Here is a 20330-nt window from a genome sequence, read left to right on the forward strand (position 1 = left end):
CCTGGTCCCAAAACAGACCCCTGTGGAACCCCACTTGTTATACCTTTCCAGCAGGACTGTGAACCATTAATAACTACTCTCTGAGTACCGTTATCCAGCCAGTTATGCACCCACCTTATAGTAGCCCCATCTAAGTTGTATTTGCCTAATTTATTGATAAGAATATCATACGAGACCGTATCAAATGCCTTACTAAAGTCTAGGTATACCATGTCCACCACTTCTTCCTTACCCACAAGACTCATTATCCTATCAAAGAAAGCTATCAGATTGGTTTGACATGATTTGTTCTTTACAAATCCATGCTGGCTGTTCCCTATCACCATGAAAGCTTCCAAGTGTTTACAGATCATTTCCTTAATTATTTGCTCTATTATCTTCCCTGGCACAGAAGTTAAAGTCACTGGTCTGTAGTTTTCTGGGTTGTTATTTCCCTTTTTATAAATGGGCACTATATTTGCCCTTTTTCAGTCTTCTGGAATCTCTCCTGTCTCCCATGATTTTCCAAAGATGATAGCTAGAGGCTCAGATACCAACTACCTTACCCATTACAAAGATAGCTTCCCCAATTATCACCTCTAATACCATTAGCTCACAGACATCTACCTTTCCCCACCTCTAATATCATTAACTCACAGACAGTTACCTTCCCTCCCTCCCCCCGCATCACCCTTCTGTTCTGAAATGTGATTTGTCCTTTTCATATGTGTTCATTTTTTTAATTGTATCCTCTGGTATATATGGTTGTGACTACTTTCTTCCACTATTTGATCTGAGGAAGTGGGTCTGGCCCACGAAAGCTCATCATCTAATAAACCATCTTGTTAGTCTTTAAAGTGCTACATAGTCCTGTTTTTTATTTTTAGATCATGCAAGATCTCATGGTTAAGCCAAGGCGGTCTTTTGCCATATTTTCTATCTTTCTAACGCAGTGGAATAGCTTGCCTTTGGGCCCTTAATATCTCTTTGAAAAACTGCCCACTCTCCTCAGTTGTTTTTCCCCTCAGACTTGATTCCCATGGGACCTTACCTATCAGCTCTCTGACCTTAACAAAATCTGCCTTCCTGAAATCCATTGTCTCTATTTTGCAGTGCTCCCTTCTACCCTTCCTTAGAATTGTGAACTCTATGATTTCATAATCACTTTCACCCAAGCTGCCTTCCACTTTCAAATTCTCAACCAGTTCCTCCCTCTCTGTTAGGATCAAATCTAGAACAGCTTCCTCCCTGGTAGCTTTTTCAACCATCTGAAATAAGAAGTTGTCTCCAATGCAGTCCAAGAACTTATTGAATGGTCTGTGCCACACTGTATTATTGTCCCAACATATATCTGGATAGTTGAAGTCCCCCATCAGCACCAAATCTTGGGCTTTGGATGATAGTTTGTTTAAAAAAAGCCTCATCCACTTCTTCCACCTGGGTAGGTGGCCTGTAGTAGACTCCTAGCATGATCACCTACTCTGACTTTCTGTAGCCAGAAACTTCCCCAAAATAATTCTTAAACCAGATCTCTTAGAAAAACATCCAGCCTTGGTTTAAAACATGTCAGTGAGAGTTCACCACAACCCTTGGTAAATTGTTTCAATGGTTAATTACTCTCATTGTTAAAATTTGTGCCATATTTCGAGTCTTACTCTGTCTAGATCGAGGGTGGGGAAAATGCAGGTCTCATCTGGGCCATCTAATATTTGTCTGGTTCATCAAGACTCATGGTAATTGAGGGTCCAGAGCCTTGTGTGGTTCTTTGGTTGCCCCCCCCCCCCCCCATATTATCAGGGTTGCTAAAAGTCCAATGGTGCACCAGGCGCTGAGGCAGGCTGGTTGCCTGCCATGGCCTTACACTGCTCCCTGAAGTGGCCAGCTGCTGCTGGCATCTATGTGCCCAACACACGGCATCTCCCTATGTGGCTCTGCACCTTGCCCCTGGCCAGAAACTGGACAATAGAAGCTGTGGGATGGTGTTTGCGGGAACAGACAGTGCATGGAGATCCACTGACCCCTCGCACAAAGGGCATGCAAAAAGACATACCAGCAGCAGCTGGCTGTTTCCAGGAGCAGTGTAGGGCCATGGCATACAGGCAGTCTGCCTGAGCCCTGCCGAACTGCCAGCCAGGAGCCACATGTGGTAAGAGCCTCCCAGCTAGAGCCTGCACCTCGCACCCCTTCCACACCTCAGTCAGAATCCTCTCATGCACCTAAACTCCCTGCCAGACCCTGCATCCTCTCCTGCACACCAACTCTCTATACCAACCCAAGTTCCTTCCTAGACCCCCATACTCCTTCATTAATAAAGTAGGAATGTGAGACCCATCAATAACTATGGGAATGAAGAATCAGAGGCGTAGCCATGTTAGTATGAATCTGCAAAAGCGGCAAACCATTCTATGGGAATGGTTATCTAACCAGTTACACATCTACCTTATAAAAACATTGTCTAGGTAGTATTTCCCTAGGTTATTTATCAGAAAGTTATGCATGACTGTATCAAATGCTTTACCAAAGTCATGGCCTCCAAAGTGGCCGAGGAACAGGGGAAGACGCCGGGAGGCAGCATGCCGGGGAAGGCATCAGCCCCGAGTAAGGGCACCGGTGGTCGAGGCGGAGGCAAATGGAGACAGCCTATGGAGACAGGGCCCGTCTGGGGAAGGAAATTGGCCCCCGTCTGGCAGAACCCCACGGAAACATTGGGGGGCGAATAGTGGAAGCACTGGTGGACTCGGGCTGTGGTCAGACAATGGTGCGGGCCAACCTGGTAGAAGGGGGAGCGGCCACTGGGGGGCCCATCTGGATGCAATGCGTCCTCAGGGACATCCACCCCACCCAACAGCCTGGGTACAGATTGAGGATGGACGGTGTACCAAGACGTGGAGAGTGGCTTTGGCCCCAGACCGGACGTATCCGGCGTTACTAGGATACGATTGGCCCGGCCTTGGCTCGTTATTACAACAATGGGGGCAGGTGGTGACAACCTCGGAGGACACCGGCGTAGAATCGGTACCAGTGGTAGCCCAAGAAGAAGCTGGGACCTCGGACACTGGAATAGAGGCAGAGGCTCCCAACCTGGCTAACCCAGGGGACGCCGCCCAACCATTCAACCTGGGTGTGGACGAAGGGGATTTCCTCCAACTCCAGTGGGAGGACCCTTCGCTCCAACGGACCTGGGAGCAAGTGTCGGCACCGAGGGATGAAAACAGGACGCAGGGAAGCTATGGCCAGAGTCCACGATTTGAGGTACAAGGGGACTGATTATACCGGGTGATGAGTGGAGGGGAGGGACACGAGATGGTGCGCCAGTTACTAGTCCCCACCTGGTATAGGTGGTGAGTATTTGAATTGGCACATGCCAACCCATGGGCTAGACATCTGGGGTGGGAAAAGACCCAACAGCGGGTGCTGCAAAGGTTCTTCTGGCCCGGGATGTACCGGGCTGTCCAGGACTTTTGTGACTCTTGCCCCCAGTGTCAGCAAACGGCACCGGAGGGGGTCCCGAGGGCCCTGCTCATCCCCCTCCTGGTGGTAGGGGTCCCTTTGGAGCGAATAGCCTTCAACCTAGGAGGGCCAGTAGGGTGGTCAGGTGTAGGGATAACATATTAATGTATTGAAAATGATTCCCCCAAATGGAAGTGACTCCCCATAATTTGTTCCCCACAACTTAAAGTGTTTAGATTTATTAGGATTCTTCTTATTATTATTATTTGTTAAGATTGTTAAATGTTTAGATTTATTATTATTATTGCCCCTTTAGAATATAATGTATTAGGTCATGTAACTTAGAACTTTTAAGAATATAATCCTATGTAGCCAGAAACAGCCCCCCCCCCCCCCCCCCCCCCGTGCTCCAGGGCATGCTCAAGCTTGTGCAAGGGGCTGCTTGAAATTGACATTGCAGAGATACATTGTAACAATGCGTTGTCAAGCCACTAACTCTGCTATGGGAGCCAAGCCCTGTAATTGACTAAGGGCATTGTTACATAATTGACGCCTGTTCTCTTTAAAACATTGTAACTTTACTCAGCACTCAGAGAATGTTTTAAGCAATACCACCCAGAAACTTTTGTAACTACAACTTTTATTATTATACAAAATACTGTATGAATGTATGAGAGAGTGCTTGGACGATGAATGAATGGTTCTGAGAGGTGCCAGCCTGAGAATACAGCAACAAAGGGCTGAAGAAGGCGTCAGGTGCCAGTGCAACCAAAAGGTGTCAAGTGGAGAAAACCCAAGTACTGGAGGTCCACCCGATGAGATCACTGACGAGCACCTGGCAGCCACCCTGGAGACATCAGCATGATGCAGCAATTTCCATAGACTGGCATGGGAAGAAATTCCTATAAGAACTGGACTAAAAAACTATGGAATCAGAGTCCAAGGTTCTGCTGCCAGCCTACCAGGAGCTTCAGATGCGCATCTGATCAGGACTTCGCTCCCCACTACCATCACTTGTGTACAGAGTACCTGGCCAGTATTCTGTCACAAGCAACTTCCAGGCTGGTAACTATAACAATACACAGAACCTGAATGAATGGATGGATGAATGAATGTTTATATGTATAAGGGTTAAGTAGTTAAACAATGTTGTTTGCTTCTATCTTTTCTTTATTTTTTTATTATCTTTACAATAAATGTGGCTTTTTACCTTATCCCCCTCATAAGATCCTGCTTGCTTTTATTGGTACAACACAGGCCGGGGGCACCAATTTATACTGGTAGTGATAGATTATGCAACACGGTACCCCGAGGCGGTCCCTTTATGGACCACAATGGCCCCCACAATTGCAGGGGAGCTGGTGAAAATTTTTGCGAGAGTGGGGCTCCCCCGGGAGATATTGACTGACCAAGGCACTAATGTAACCTCCCACGTGATGACAGAACTGTGTCGGATGTTGTGAATTAAAACTACGCACATCCGTGTATCATCCTCAGACCGACGGTTTAGTGGAACGGTTCACTAAGACACTAAAAATGAGGTTAAGACGATTTGTGCAGGATGAACCCCAGGACTGGGACAAATGGTGCCAGCCCTGCTGTTCACCATCCGGGAGGTACCACAGGCCTCCTCGGGATACTCCTCATTTGAGTTATTTTATGGGCGGCAACCGCAAGGGATATTAGACTTAGTGAAAGAGCACTGGGAAGAGCAGCTATCAAGTGCCCAGGGAACAGTCCAGTACGTGCTGCACCTCCGGGAAAAGTTACAATCACTCAGAGAATTAGCTAAGAATAATTTAGAAAAGGCCCAGGGACAAGAAGAAGCACCATATAACCAAGGGGCCCGCTTGAGGAAGTTTGAACCGGGGGACCGGGTCTTATTGTTACTACCAGGCCGGGACTCGAAACTGCTGGCAAAATGGTAAGGCCCCTTTGAAGTCCTGAGGAGGCTCGGGAAGGTGGACTATGAGATACGACTGTACAGAAAGAGGAAGGACACCCAGATATACCACGTAAACCTGTTAAAGAGATAGAAACCTCAAGAACCTCTCTTCATGGACCCTCAGCCCCCCCGCCCCCCTGAGTTGGACTTGGGCCCGTGGTGTGAACCGGAAGAGGAGCCCCACATAGAAAGGGAGCTGACACCCGGTCAGAGAAAGGAGGTGGGGCAGTTGCTGCAGGCATTCTCCCACATATTGACCAGCTGCCCGCGTAAGACCACCCTCGCAATTCATGAAATACACACGGAACCGGGGAGGAGGGGCCGTAGCACCCTCAGGCCCTTGCCCAAGAAATTGTGGGAATCCGTGAGACGGGAGCTGCAAATGATGTTACAATGGGGGGTGGGGGGGTGGAGGAGTCACACAGTGACTGGTGGAGCCCAATAGTGTTAGTACCAAAGGCAGATAAAAAACCACGGTTTTGTATAGATTTTCGAGGAGTGAATGCCATCTTCCGATTTGATGCCTACCCCATGCCCCAGGTAGATTAACTCCTAGAGTGAATCTGAGAGGCTCAGCACTTCTCCACAATCGATCTTACAAGGGGTATTGGCAAATCCCGTTAAGCCCCGAGGCAAGAGAAAAAACAGCCTTCGTGACCCCATTTGGACTGTATTAATTTATAACTATGCCATTCGGACTTCATGGCGCAGCCGCAACGTTCCAGAGACTAATGGACCAGGTATTGCGTGAACACCAGCTGTACACTGTCGCTTATATTAATGACATCTTCAGCACGACATGGGACCAGCACTTGCAGCACATACATGCTATACTCGAGACCCTGGTGAAAGCGGGCTCGACAGCGAACCTGAAGAAATGCAGGTTTGGATGCTGGGAAGTATCCTACCTGGGATATAGCGTGGGAGGCAGGCGACTGAATCCCTTAGTGGACAAAGTGAGTGCGGTACGGGACTACCCTCTGCCAGTAACCAAAAAGCAAATAGTCAACCCCAAAAGGTGCAGTGGACTGAACGGGGTGGACAGGGTTGGAAACTATGTTAGCACTTCTCCTGTCTTCCAAGACCTTGCTTGTCGTTCATGTTGATTTGCATTAATCACATTCCCCTTCTTTAGTTCCTTATTAATAAAGTCCCGTATCAGCCACTCCATTATCTTGCCAGGAATCGATATCAGGCTGACAGGCCTATAATTACCTGGTCATTCTGTTTATCCTTTTTTAAAACTGGTGCATTCCAAAACTTCCCCACGGCTTCAAGATTGAATGAAAATCAACATTAACAGTCCAGCTTCTCAGCCATCTTTCTAAAATTCTTGGATGCCATTTATCTGCATCTGTTGAATGAAAAGTATCTAACTATAGTACGTTCTTTTAACATCCTCCAGCAATACTAATGGAATGGAAAAAAGCATTTTCACAATATGAAACTGCATCATCTTTTCCTCAAATACAGAACAGATTTATTTATTGGAAACTTTTGCTTTTTCTGATTATTGATAAGTCTACCATTTCCATTTAGTAATAGATCAACTCCGCTGGCAGAATTCTATTTGTTCCTAATATATTTTAAAAATTCCTTCTCACTGTTCTTTAACTCTGCTGGTCACAGATGTTTTCTTGCATCCCTTAGCTTTCTGCATCAATTTTCTACAATTTCTAACATCTGATTTATATTAATTACTATCAATTGTCCCTTTCTTTGTGGTATTTATTTTTTACAGCTGCCTTCACTACCCTTCTGAACCAGGATGCTTTTTCAATTAGCATGGCTTCTCTTTCTTGATTGTGAATCACAGGCTGCGTCTAGACTGGCATGATTTTGCGCAAATACTTTTAATGGAAAAGTTTTTCCGTTAAAAGTATTTGCGCAAGAGAGCGTCTATACTGGCATGTGCCTTTGCACAAAAGCATCCGTGGCAGCGTAGACACTTTCTTGCGCAAGAAATTAACGTTGCTGTCTACACTGGCCATTCTACACTACACTGGCCTGAGCGGGAGTGTAAGAGTATTTGCGCAAGAACCACTGATTTTTTACATTACAAAGTCAGTATTCTTGCGCAAATACTCGCGGCCAGTGAAGACAGGCGGCAAGATTTTGCGCAAAAGCAAGCGCTTTTGTGCAAAATCATTCCAGTCTAGACACAGCCATAGGTTTTAGGGCATCTGGTAAAGTGTTTTTAAATTAGTCCCAACTACCCATCACATTTTTCTGATTAAATTCTTCCTAATTTGTTTTCAGCTTTGTGAAATTAGCCCTACTAATGCACTGTGTGGCTATGTCTACACTACATGCTTCTTGTGCAAGAAGTCTTTTGCGCAAGAGTTTTTGCACAAAAACTTCTGGTGCAAGAGCATGTCCACACTTCAAAGCACATCACAAAAGTGATGTGCTTTTGCGCAAGAGAGCATCCACACCGTATGGACGTTCTTGTGCAAGAAAGCTCCGATTGTCCATTCTGTGAATGGCCATCACAGTACATGTGCTTTTTCCCCTCTGGAGCATCCACACTTGCCTTTTTGCACAATAGCTGTAGCGCAAAAAGGAGTTATGCCTCATAAAAAAAGATTTATCTACACTAGCAAAAGCCCTCTCTTCTGCCCTTTTACTGTTGATTTACTTGTGCAAAAGCGCAGTTGAGGCGTGGACGCTCCACAGGTTTGTGTGTTTATGTGGGAAGGCGTGCATGTAAATAATTAATTACTGGTCTACACTTTATTCTGCTTGCAAATTAGAAATGTGGTTATCATGATCACTTGTACCTGAGCAACTGTTAATTTTTAGTTCTGTGATCAATTCCTCTTTAGCTGTAGTTAGAAGATCTAATAAAGAATTTCCTCAATGTTGGCTGCAGCACTTTTTGAGTTAAGAAATTGTCATCTATAATGTATAAAAATTCCATGAATATTTTAATACTGACAAGAGAACTCCAGCACATCATTCAAATTAAAGTTCCCCATGACCACACAGCTTTTTTTCCTTCACACTGTAAACAGGCATATAAACAAGTAGGCACTGTGTTTCTTGTTTTGCTATAGTGAGCTGCAGAATGAGGCAATCAAACTATATCAGTTAGACTCACAGATGTTAAGAACAGGACCATTGTGATCCTCTGGTTTGACCTCCCCCACAGCAGAGGCTACAGAACCTCACTCACTGATGGCTGTAATAGACCCCTAACCTCTGGCTGAATTACTGAAGTCCTCACATCACAGTTTAAATGTCGAGCCCTGAACATGACTACCCCATCTGAGACTTTTAATGTAACCTACTTGCCCATGGCAAGTAGATTTTAGCAGCACAGGCTGCACATGCGCAGCGTGCAGTTCTGTATGGCTGGCGAGTGGGGCTCGCCGCCGCTTGGTGAGCCCTGGTCATGTTAGTCTGTAACTTTAAAAATAACAAACAGTCCTGTGTTAAGACACTAACAGAACTATATATCGTATCATGAGCTTTCATGGGCAAAACCCACTTCTTCAGACTCAAGCTCACTTATTTCACAGTTTAAAGATCTCCAGTTACAGAAGAGAGCCCATCATTTATGCTAGATTAAATCTGGCCAATTAGACTAAAGTAGCCAATTCCCTGTGCTGCAGAGGAAGATGCATGCACAGGTGCACACACAAAACCACCCCAGATCGGTCTCTTCTAATCTGTCCTGGGAAAATTCCTTTCCGATTCCAAACATGGCAATCAGACACTGAGCATGGATGTAGAACTCACCACCCAGACACCTAGGAAAGTATTACTGGTAAGAATCTCACAGCCATCCCCATCTAATGTCCCATCACCAGCTGTTGGAGATATTTGCTGCTAGCAGACCCAGACAGCAAACTTCTGATGGTTAGAAAACATCACCAAATTTCAAGCTAACCTTGTTGAAGCCTAGTTTATATCCATTTGTTCTTGGGACACTGGTGCTTAACTTAAATAACTCCTTCTCTCACACATATCCCTCTGATGTATTTGTAAAAAGCAATCACCTCTCTCATCAGCTTTTGTTTAATTAAGTCAAAGGAGTCAAGCTCCTTGAGTTTCTTTTTGAGAGGTTTTCCATTCTAGTCAGTCCCTTGACATGGGGCTGGGTTAGAGTCACCATCCACTAGAGAGTAAAGGGCTCTGCGATGGAGCTTAACAGCCATCACACACAAGCCTAGCGAATGCACCCAATGTGTCATGCTTTGCACCCAGGGAAGTGGGTAGCTAGCTGATTTCCAGTCAGGGGATGCAGAGCGAAGACATAACAGAATGAGGAAGCTCATCTGGGGGAGAAACACCAGAGGAAAAAAGCCTCTGGCTGAGAGTAGCCCATGGTTAGGTTACAAAGACAGACTGGAAGGAGTATTCTACAGGAACAGTATCGGCTCCTGACAGGAAAGCCCTGAGATAGGGTCTGTAAGTAGGGAAGAGATTTTAGTAGCCCAAGAGGGAAAAACTATTAATTTTTGTTTGGACATGTTCATGATAGTCTAGGTGGTGTCAAGGCAACTTAGGTAGAGGGCTGAAATACAGAACACCTGGTACCTGAGGCAGGCAGCTGGTGAGGTGCTAGATTCAAAGATACTGGCACTGAAACTAAGTACAGCTCTGGAGGTTAGTGAGCCCTCCCATGGACTCCTATCCTGATTCCTTGCATTCCCACAAGCTGGACCCAGGCTGAAACCAGCACCCTCAAGGTGAAGCTCTGTCTCCCATGTGACAAAGAGGTTTCTGAGAACTGGCTCAGACATGACAGCTGATCCACTTTGTCTTTAAAGAGCTCAGCCAGTGGAGATGCCTCAGCACAGAAAGCTTTATTACTGCAGCACACTATTGCTGTTTTGGAGAAGCGCTTTGCAGATGGAAGCGCTAGATAAGCATGCAAGATTGTCACAGGTAATGAATAGCCAGCATGCATTTGGGCAAGGCAGAGGGATGGGTTTTGCATCTCAGAGATAATCCACACATCCTCAGCACTGAAATCTGTGCCTTCACTGCTGCACACAGCCCTGTGCCTCCTGTACCTTCTACACCAGTATGTATGGGAGCACGCTCAATGCTGGTGAATTTCAGACTAGGTTCCTTTGCCATGCTGGGGTTCTGTGGATTCCTGCTGGTATTTAAGGTTTGTCTGTAGCACCATGCTATCTAGGCACTACATGTGCAGCCAGAGGTAAAGTGAGACAATCTCCCAGAGTGTGATGTAAAGCGTATTGCATCTGGTATTTGTCCACTGTAATGGTCATTACATGGTTCCCTGTCCTTGTTCCAGGGACAAGCCAGCTAGTACTGCTAGCAGCACTTCCTGAGTGCAAGGCAACGTCCTCCTCATCTCCAACGGAGTCAGTCAGGGGTAAGTTTCCTTCTCTTCTCTAGGATGACTCTGTCATGCCAGCCTTGAGTATGCTGTGAACACACTCCTCTGCATCGTAGCGTGCCAGGCCACAGCGCAGACATGGCTCATCCTGCTGGTACCAATGACTCTCACTGAACTCTGGGAAGAAGAACGCAATTTCTCTACTGGCCGATGCTGCGGAGTCTGTTGGGGGGCGGGGGGGAGAGAGAGAGAGAGAGAGCGGGCCTTGAGGTGGTGGCATGTTGCTTCAATTGGACTCCACCGCAGTGACTGCTCTGGTTTTCTTACCTGAGCCATGAGTGGTGTTCCTCGTGTCAGTGAGGCCATAAGCTCCTCGGATGGAGTCTGGAGCTGTATTTCGGGCTTGGTATACCTTGGTGGGTCCCATGAGAGATCTCCAAAGTGCAACAGCATCTTCATGGGCTAGAATATAAGCTCGCATAGGGCCACTGGGGAAACACAGGCAGGACAAGAGAAGTGATTATAGCAGGATAAGAGCACCTCGTGTGCTTTCCATCTTCACAGACACAGCAGGAGAATGTGGCTGCCATATAGCACTGCTCTGGGACACAGAGCAGGTTGCCAGAGATGATGGGGTCTTATTCCAGAGTATTACAACTCCCTGATTCCAGCACAGGGATCTGACATAAGGTAGCCTGGAAAGAATGGCATTTCTATCAGCACTGATCACACTCCCCCAAATGCTACACTATTAGGGCAGCATTGAGGATCTCTGGAATCCCAAAATTCAAGCCCAGAGGCTTGATCATTATTAATTGTACCATGAATATTGCCTCCCCGGGCCATTTAACTCATGATTTTAGGAACAAACTTGCCCATTGCTCTGTCCCATTCTCATTCTCCCCTTCCCAAGGCAGAGGGTGGAGGAGTCAAGAACATTAGGATTGCTAGAATAAGCACCAGCATGAGGGGACAATGGCATGTATGTGACACTGGGAGTCACCCCCTGCTCACTCCTGACAGCCTGAACAGCTGCTAGCATCCATGGCTGGGATTCACTGCTGGGCAGGGATTAATTGGGGGAATAGAAGGGAGGTACCTGGCCATGAACTCCACCAGCCTCTGATAGAAAAATCGTCCTGCAACGAGAGTGAAAGAATGAACGTTTCACACAAAGGGGGCATAGATGCCCCTCACCCCTTCATCCTGACACTCGTTTGACCCTGCCCTACTGCCTTCCTGTTACCCAACAGACCTTTCCTGGACTGCTCTTACAATAGGAACAGGCTTTGCCAGTTCAGAGCTTATCTAGCAAAGCATCCTATCTCCAACTGGGACTGATACCAGCTACTTTGACAGCAGGGGCAGAACCCTCCATTAGACAATTGTGGGATAAAGCAACCTTGTGGGAGCACCCCCCCAGCCTTGTGGGTCAATGGCTAGCTCCTCTATGTAGCAGGATGGGAAGACATTTGTTTGTTAGTACCATGGCTGGATAGAAATGATGCAATCTGTCCCTGTTTCTTCAGGAGCAGAGCACCTCACAATTTTTAATGTATTGTATTTATCCTCTAAACACAAAATACGTAGGAAAGTGCTATGGTTTCGAGTCTCAGATGGGGAATCAAGGTACTAAGCAACTAGTCTAAAGTCATACAAAAAGTCTGTAGCAAAGCACTATGCACACAAATGTCTAAATGTGTTTTGACTTCTACTGAACTCTTAGCCTCAGTAATGGCTCATGGCTGAGAGCTCTACAGATCGTGTCTTGCATAAGTATTTCCTATGACAATTCTGAGGTATGGTGCCTTTCAGTTTGACTAGCCAGTTGCTGTGGTATGACTCCCTGATTAATTCCCTATCTATCTGTCCTAGGGTTTATACTAGCATCTACCAGCATATGATCTGAGCGCTTTTCACAAGAAATCAGTTTTCTATCCCTCTGTCAAACCCCCTTTCATGTATGTCTTTGCTGAACTACACAATACCTGTCTTCGAATCTCTCTCCACACAGTCTTTCCAACTCTTTCTCTTCAACCATTTCTCAACTCCTTGCCCTTCTGTGATGCCCCTCCTGAGAAAGGCTAACTTGTACTCTTCCCTGTGCTCCCCACTGCCCACTTCAACATTTCCTGCATGAACTAAGATGACCTCCCACTCCAGGATTCACCCTGATAAAAGGCGCTGCAAGAGTCAGTGGCAAGCTCTCTGAGATCACTACCAGAGTGCTCCTGGTAAAAGCGCTGGCTGTCTTCTCTTCTCCACACCAGCTCCTTGTTCCGCACAATGAGGAATTTGTTGTTCAGGATGGTCTCGTGCACAGCCTGGAAAGGCAAGGCAAGAGTGAGACACAAACATCAAACATGGCAAAGCAAAGACTTCTGTCAAGGAATCGGGGAGAGGGAGGAAAGCAGGAGGATCCAGATTGATGGGAGGAAGGTGTGGACAAAGCAAGGGACAGCAAGGTTGAGCACAGGGTGCAGGTAGAGGATAGTTCCTGGAAATGGGTACAATACAACCTGAATAAATCACAAGCCCATGTACTCCACGGCCAAGTGGCCCTGAATTCCGGGGTTGGGTCCCTGGCATCTCCAGCGAGAACAGGGCAGTCCTTGCCTCGCTATCTTGCCAGGCTCTGCAGACTCAGAGAAAATCCTGCTCACGTCTTTCCAAAGAACAGCATAGCTTCCAGACTCAGCTCTGAGCAGGATCCAGGGCAGCAGCAGAACAAGCATTAATGGGCCCAGGAGCTCTGCTCAAATAGAGAAGTCTCCAGTGATCCCAAATGTGCTGGTGGGGGAAACAGACTGAGGCTGGGAGGTGGAGCACCAATTAATGACTCTGGGGGGGGGGGGGCGGGAGGCTGAGGCCGGGGGGCACCACCCACCAACGCCTCTGGGGGGGGGGTGAGGCCGGGGGGGCACCACCCACCAACGCCTCTGGGGGGGGCACCACCCACCAACGCCTCTGGGGGGGGCCTGACACCGGGGGAGGCCCCACCCACCGACGCCTCTGGGGGGCCAAGCCGGCCCCGGGGCGGGAGCCGGGGCGGGGCGGGATGCCTGCGGCGCGCCCCGCGCTCGTGCCCAAGGCCCGGCCCCCTCACCGCGAGCACCAGCGGGTGGGCCACGGCGTCGGGCTTCACCACGGCCAGCGTGAGCTGCAGCGGCCGCGCCGCGCGCAACACCGCGCCCATCGCTCCGCCGCACCGCGCCTGCGCGGGGAAGCTACGGGCCGCCCGCGGGAGGGGCAGACGGGAGCGTCGCCATGGCGACAGGCGCTGAGGTGGGCGGCTCCCACTGCTGGCGGGGTCAAGGGTCTCGCTCAGGGGCAGGGGTCTCAGGCGCTCCCAGGACAGCCCAGGACCCGGGGTCCTTCCGGCATCTAGCGAGGGCAGCCCGGGGCCTCGCCCCGTCGCGTCGCGTAGCAGCGGGACGCGGCCCGGCTGGTCAGTGGGAGTCGCGCGGGGACTCTGTGGAGACGGGGTGGCTCGGTGGGAAGGGGGCTGTCCCGGGGGGGGGGGGCGGTGACGGGCGTGGGGCTGTCCCGGGGGGGGGGGGAGGGGGGGGCGGTGACGGGTGTGGGGCTGTCCCGGGGGGGGGGGGACGGGTGGGGGCTGGGGGGGGGGGCGGTGACGGGTGTGGGGCTGTCCCGGGGGGGGGGGGGCGTGACGGGTGTGGGGCTGTCCCGGGGGGGGGCGGTGACGGGTGTGGGGCTGTCCCGGGGGGGGGGCGGGGGGGTGGGGGGGGCGTGACGGGTGTGGGGCTGTCCCGGGGGGGGGGGCGGTGACGGGTGTGGGGCTGTCCCGGGGGGGGCGGTGACGGGTATGGGGCTGTCCCGGGGGGGGGCGGTGACGGGTGTGGGGCTGTCCCCGGGGGGGGGGGGCGTGACGGGTGTGGGGCTGTCCCCGGGGGGGGGGGGGGGCGGTGACGGGTGTGGGGCTGTCCCGGGGGCGGGGGGCGGTGACGGGTGTGGGGCTGTCCCCGGGGGGGGGGGGTGACGGGTGTGGGGCTGTCCCCGGGGGGGGGGGCTGACGGGTGTGGGGCTGTCCCGGGGGGGGGGGGGGGGCTGACGAGTGTGGGGCTGTGACGGGTGTGGGGCTGTCCCGGGGGGGGGCGCTGATGGGTGTGGGGCGGTGACGGGTGTGGGGCTGTCCCGGGGGGGGCGCTGATGGTTGTGGGGCGGTGACGGGTGTGGGGCTGTCCCGGGGGGGGGCCATGACGGGTGTGGGGCTGTCCCGGGAGGGGCCATGACGGGTGTGGGGCTGTCCCCGGGGGGGGCGGGGCGCTGATGGGTGTGGGGCTGTCCCGGGAGGGGCCGTGACGGGTGTGGGGCTGTCCCCGGGGGGGGCGGGGCGCTGATGGGTGTGGGGCTGTCCCGGGAGGGGCCGTGACGGGTGTGGGGCTGTCCCCGGGGGGGGGAGGCGGGGCGCTGATGGGTGTGGGGCTGTCCCCGGGTGGGCCTGAGGGGTGTGGAGCTGTCCCCGGGAGCTTATCCTAACTCTTTGGGAGGTTCAGATAAGTCAAATCTTACTCTTGATCCTAGGAGAGGTAGCTTCTGTGCAGCTAGGGTGGAAGCAGCATGGCTAGAGAAGCAACATGGGGCGATTCCTGTGAGGAGCTGGACCAGGAGAAATATGATGCAGATGAAAATGTGAAGATTATTTGCCTGGGGGACAGTGCTGTGGGGAAATCGAAGTGAGTAACCGGCCCTTATTGCCAGCCACTCTAATTATTGTTGTTACCTACATAGTGATAGTGATATGTTAGTTATGTCTGCAACCAAGAGAAAGGCTGAGTGTGAATAGCAATGGGATTCCTGACTGTATCAGGGAGAACTTAAAAAACAACTAATAGTCTAGCAACACCTTAAAGACTAACAAAACACGTACATGGTATCATGAGCTTTCGTGTCATCTGAAAAAGTGGGTTGTACCAACGAAAGCTCATGTCATTTCTATGCTTGCAGGTTAATGGAAAGATTCCTCCTGGATGGATTGTATCCTTTGAGCTCTTTCTGTCCTTCCCACTGTTTATTTTTGTCCTAGGTCCAACAGCGGGAGTGGGGGAGAATACAGGAAAGGGAACTTATCTGAGGCCTTTTTGTTTAACCAGGTTCTTCCCATCAGGTGCTTTCATCCCATCCTCATCAGAGTTCTGTTTCAAGGCTTTCTCTGCCTGACCTAGACTAGGGATGTTAGCAAGTAGTCAACTGGAGTATCAACTGCATACCCCCCTGTTCGCCAGCAAAGGGCGAGGAGTGGGGGGAACAGGAGCCAATGCTGGTGCGAGTTGGCTTAAAAGCCGTTTTCCCCCAACACCAGCTCCGTGGTGCCACCTGCCCCACCCTCACCCCGTTGCCTCTCAGAGGCAGTGGGAGGGGGAGAGGAGAGGGGATACGGAAGGCTGCTGTGAAGCAGCCCGATTGCAGCGGCCTAGGTTGGCCATCGTGAACAAACTCTGCTGGACTCAGCATTCCCACCCCTCTGAAAAATGTAAGTTACACTCACCTGTTTGGGCAGTGCTATTTCAGTGGGAGATGCTGTCTTGCCAACATAGCTACCGCTGCTCAGGGAGGCGGAGTAATTTTGCCAATGGGAGAGCTTTCTTATATTGGCACTAGCAGCACTATACCCATGCAGCTGTCTTGGTACAGATGAACCACTGTAGTGGTTCTAGTGTAGACTAGCCTTTAGTTTGGGATTGAAATTCTGAGGCAAACAAGTGAATGGCTTGGCTGTGCTACACATTGCAGAAGAGCAGCTTGTTGCCCCAGCTGCTGAGTGCTTGCCCTACCCTCCCACAAGCTAGTCCTGCTCACAGTTATAGTATTGAACATGAGATTGGTGTCTGGATAAGACTCCTGGGGCAGAGGATAAACACTCACTTTTCAGTTCCTTAACCTGTGCACAGCCAACCACAGCAGCTCTCTACATTTGCCTTGACACTCTACAAATACACAACCAATGTGGATGGGAAGAATATCCTTGTGGGTAAGCACCTCCTAGAGGATGAGTACATATCCTTACTCCTTGTGTGTTCTGGGTACAGCCATGGTAAATCCTTTCTCTGGCATCGCTAACGGATCTTTGTTGATTCTACAGATCCCTATTCACCTCAGCTGGGTGTAAACTGAACCTTTATAAGAGTAATGGCAGTGTTCAAGGTATCTGGGTCAATGTTGACCATTTTTGAAGAAACATTTGTGCTGACAGTGTGCTTGGACTGTATAGGACAAAAAGACAATGCCTGCCTTGAGGAGCTTGCAGGTCACACTGAGAAACTGATAAGAGGGAATGATCTTTGTTATTGCTCTGAACTCCTAGTTGGGGAGCACTACAGAAGAAATGAGTCTAGGAAGGATTTGAATGAGAACTTTGTGAACATAGATCAGTATCATTTTGTGCCTGGAGGCAGCATGAAAAAGGCCCAGAGACAGAAGTGGAAAAAAGGAATGAAGGAATCATTGAAGCTTGTACCATTGGTGAAGTGGGCAGGGAGGCATGTTAAGAGAGAAGTACTGTGAAGTAGGCAGATGTGCAATGACATAGGACTTTGGAGACAAGACCTAGGAATTTAAATGTAATGTAGTGGCAAAGAAGGAGCCAGTAGAGGGCCAGAAAAGGGTGATGAGGTCAGTTTGACAGGTAGAGAAGTTAATATTATGGGCTGCATTTTGGATGGCCTGCAGGGGCATGGAAGCCACAGAGAATAAGTCTGCAGCAGGGAGAATGGGAGGTGAGTGAATCCTAGATAGGTGCTCTAGCTTGTAGAATCAAAAAGAAGAGCTGTATTTCCAATATGTGGTGGAGGAAAAAGTAGTGAGATTTGGATGTGAGAGGAGCGAGGCAGAGGTAAGTAACATTGGGTGACAAGATGGTGGTGTTGTCATCAGTCATGGAAGACATTACTAATGTGCTTCACCACTGGGGCCGGGGGGCACCACCAACCAACGCCTCTCGGGGGTGGGGGACGGAGGCCGGGGGCACCACCAACCAATGCCTCTCGAGGCCGGTGGGCACCACCAACTAACACCTCTCGGGGGGGGGGGGGGGACTGTGGCCAGGGGGCACCACCCACCAACACCTCTCGGGGGGGAGGGGACGCTGGGGCAGGAGCTGTGTGGGAACCTGGGAATAAGTGTTCTGTCTTATTTTACTCTGTCATGGCAGTGTGGCTAACAGCTCTTCAGTCCTCTTTCTAATTTCTCTGACGCAAGAGGTATGTCTAGACTACATACCTCTGCCAACAGAGGCATGTAAATTAGACTACCCGACATAGGCAATGAAGCGGGGATTTAAATATCCCCCACTTCATTAAAATAAAAATGTCCACTACGCTGTGCCATCTCAGCTGATTATCGGCACAGCGCGGCAGTCAAGAGGCGGCTCGGTTGACAGGGAATGCCTTTGTTGACCGCTCCTGTAAAACCTCGTTTCACGAGGCATAAGGGGGCAGTCGACAAAGACATTCCCTGTCGACCGATCTGCGTCTTGACTGCCACGCTGTGCCAATGATCAGCTGAGCCGGCATAGCGCAGCTGCCATTTTTATTTTAATGAAGCGGTGATTATTTAAATCCCTGCTTCATAGACTATGTCGGATAGTCTAATTTACATGCCTCCGTTAGCAGAGGCATATAGTCTAGACATACCCAAGCTGTTTTATCTCTTGAGTCTACCTGTCATGAAGTGGAATCATGATTATTCTGCTCTTAGATGATACTCACGAATACCAAACACTTATCTTGCTGGCCAGACTCTCTTTCAGGAATGTGTGTGCTTCTTATTGTCAGAAACCTGTGAAAAGCGAAATTGACCAATAGTTTTCTTAAAACCAATTGTTTTGATTCAGCAGTTGGAATGAAGTACACTTGTCAGTAGACTCTCAGTTCCTGCAAGAAGTTGGTATTATCTCGAAGTTGCCACTAAGCAAAAGGCATAAGAACATAAGAATGGCCGTACTGGGTCAGACCAAAGGTCCATCTAGCTCAGTAGCCTGTCTGCCAACAGTGGCCAGCACCAGGTGCCCCAGAGAGGGTGGACCGAAGACAACGATCAAGCGATTTGTCTCCTGCCATCCTTCTCCAGCCTCTGACAAACAGAGGCCGGGGACACCATTTCTATCCCCTGGCTAATAGCCTTTTATGGAGCTAACTTCCATGAAATTATCTAGCTTCTCTTTAAACTCGGTTATAGTCCTAGCCTTCACAGCCTCCTCTGACAAGGAGTTCCACAGGTTGACTACACGCTGTGTGAAGAAGGACTTTCTTTTATTAGTTTTAAACCTACTACCCACTAACTTCATTTGGTGTCATCTAGTCCTTATATTATGGGAACTAATAAATAACTTTTCTTTATTCACCCTCTCCACACCACTCATGATTTTATAGACCTCTATCACATCCCCCCTCAGTCTCCTCTTTTCTAAGCTGAAAAGTCCCAGTCTCTTTATCCTCTCTTCATATGGGACCTGTTCCAAACCCGTAATCATTTTAGTTGCCCTTTTCTGAACCCTTTCCAAGGCCAAAATATCTTTTTTGAGGTGAGGAGACCACATCTGTACACAGTCTTCAAGATGTGGGCGTACCATAGTTTTATACAGGGGCAGTAAGATATTCTGGGTCTTATTTTCTATCCCTTTCTTAATAATTCTTAACATCCTATTTTCCTTTTTGACCGCCACTGCACGTTGTGTGGAAGTTTTCAAGGAACTATCCACGATAACTCCAAGATCTCTTTCCTGATTTGTCGTAGCCAAATTAGCCCCCATCATACTGTACGTATACTTGGGGTTATTTTTCCCAGTGTGCATTACTTTACACTTATCCACATTAAATTTCATTTGGCATTTTGTTGCCCAATCACTCAGTTTGGTGAGATCTTTTTGGAGTCCCTCACAGTCTGCTTCTGTTGACTATCCTAAATAGTTTGGTATCATCTGCAAACTTTACCTCATCACTACTTACCCCTTTCTCCAGATCATTTATGAATAAGTTGAACAGGATTGGTCTCAGGACTGACCCTTGGGGGACACCATTAGTTACCCCTCTCCATTCTGAAAATTTACCATTTATTCCTACCCTTTGTTTCCTGTCTTTTAACCAGTTTTCAATCCATGAAAGGACCTTCCCTCTTATCCCATGGCCATGTAATTTACACAAGAGCCTTTGTGAGGGACCTATATCTACTGGATCCCCCTTGTCTGCATGTTTACTAACCCCTTCAAAGAACTCTAATAGATTAGTAAGACAGGATTTCCCTTTACAGAAACCATGTTGACTTTTCCCCAACAAATTATGTTCTTCAAAGTGCCTCACAATTTTATCATTTACTATTGTTTTAACTAATTTGCCCAGTACTGATGTTAGACTTACTGGTCTGTAATTGCCAGGATCGCCTCTAGAGCCCTTTTTAAATATTGGTGTCACATTAGCTACCTTTCAGTCATTAGGTACGGAAGCCGATTTAAAGTATAGGTTACAAACCACAGATAATAGTTCAGCAATTTCCCATTTGAGTTCTTTTAGAACCCTTGGATGAATGCCATCCGGTCCTGGAGATTTGTTGACATTAAGTTTTTCTATTTGTTCCAAAACCTCCTCTAATGACACTTCAGTCCGGGACAGTTTCCCAAATCTGCAC

General features: G+C 49.0%; 2 protein-coding genes across 8 annotated transcripts in view; one reads left to right on the forward strand and one right to left on the reverse strand.

The window, feature by feature from the left end:
• Positions 1–4049: 4049 nt before the first annotated feature.
• On the reverse strand, positions 4050–13926 carry NME6 (NME/NM23 nucleoside diphosphate kinase 6). Of its 5 annotated transcripts, none has more exons than XM_075918364.2 (5): positions 13693–13884; positions 12859–13012; positions 11788–11827; positions 11016–11176; positions 4050–6728 (listed from the first exon to the last, which is right to left on the reverse strand). In XM_075918364.2, exons 1-5 carry the CDS (start codon positions 13882–13884, stop codon positions 6613–6615), a joined length of 663 nt encoding a protein of 220 aa, XP_075774479.1. In that variant the 3' UTR covers positions 4050–6612. The 5 variants fall into 5 exon arrangements, with proteins under 5 accessions (XP_075774479.1, XP_075774482.1, XP_075774480.1 ...); XM_075918367.2 differs by lacking the exon at positions 4050–6728 and adding an exon at positions 8276–10910 and having other exon boundaries at positions 12910–13012; positions 13795–13926; XM_075918365.2 differs by lacking the exon at positions 4050–6728 and adding an exon at positions 8276–10910 and having other exon boundaries at positions 13795–13926.
• RABL2B (RAB, member of RAS oncogene family like 2B) overlaps positions 13836–20330 on the forward strand; it is a 69618-nt gene continuing 63123 nt past the window's right edge. The window contains exons 1-4 of one of the 3 annotated variants that reach the window (XM_075918369.2): positions 13836–13973; positions 15234–15385; positions 15657–15686; positions 16601–16680. In XM_075918369.2, coding sequence (XP_075774484.1) covers positions 15270–15385; positions 15657–15686; positions 16601–16680 — 226 coding nt within the window. In that variant the 5' untranslated portion in view covers positions 13836–13973; positions 15234–15269. The other 2 variants (XM_075918368.2, XM_075918370.2) reach the window with 2 other exon arrangements.

This window comes from Pelodiscus sinensis, chromosome 1, assembly GCF_052426305.1.
Source record: "Pelodiscus sinensis isolate ZL-2025 chromosome 1, ASM5242630v1, whole genome shotgun sequence".
NCBI classification, from domain to species: domain Eukaryota; kingdom Metazoa; phylum Chordata; order Testudines; family Trionychidae; genus Pelodiscus; species Pelodiscus sinensis.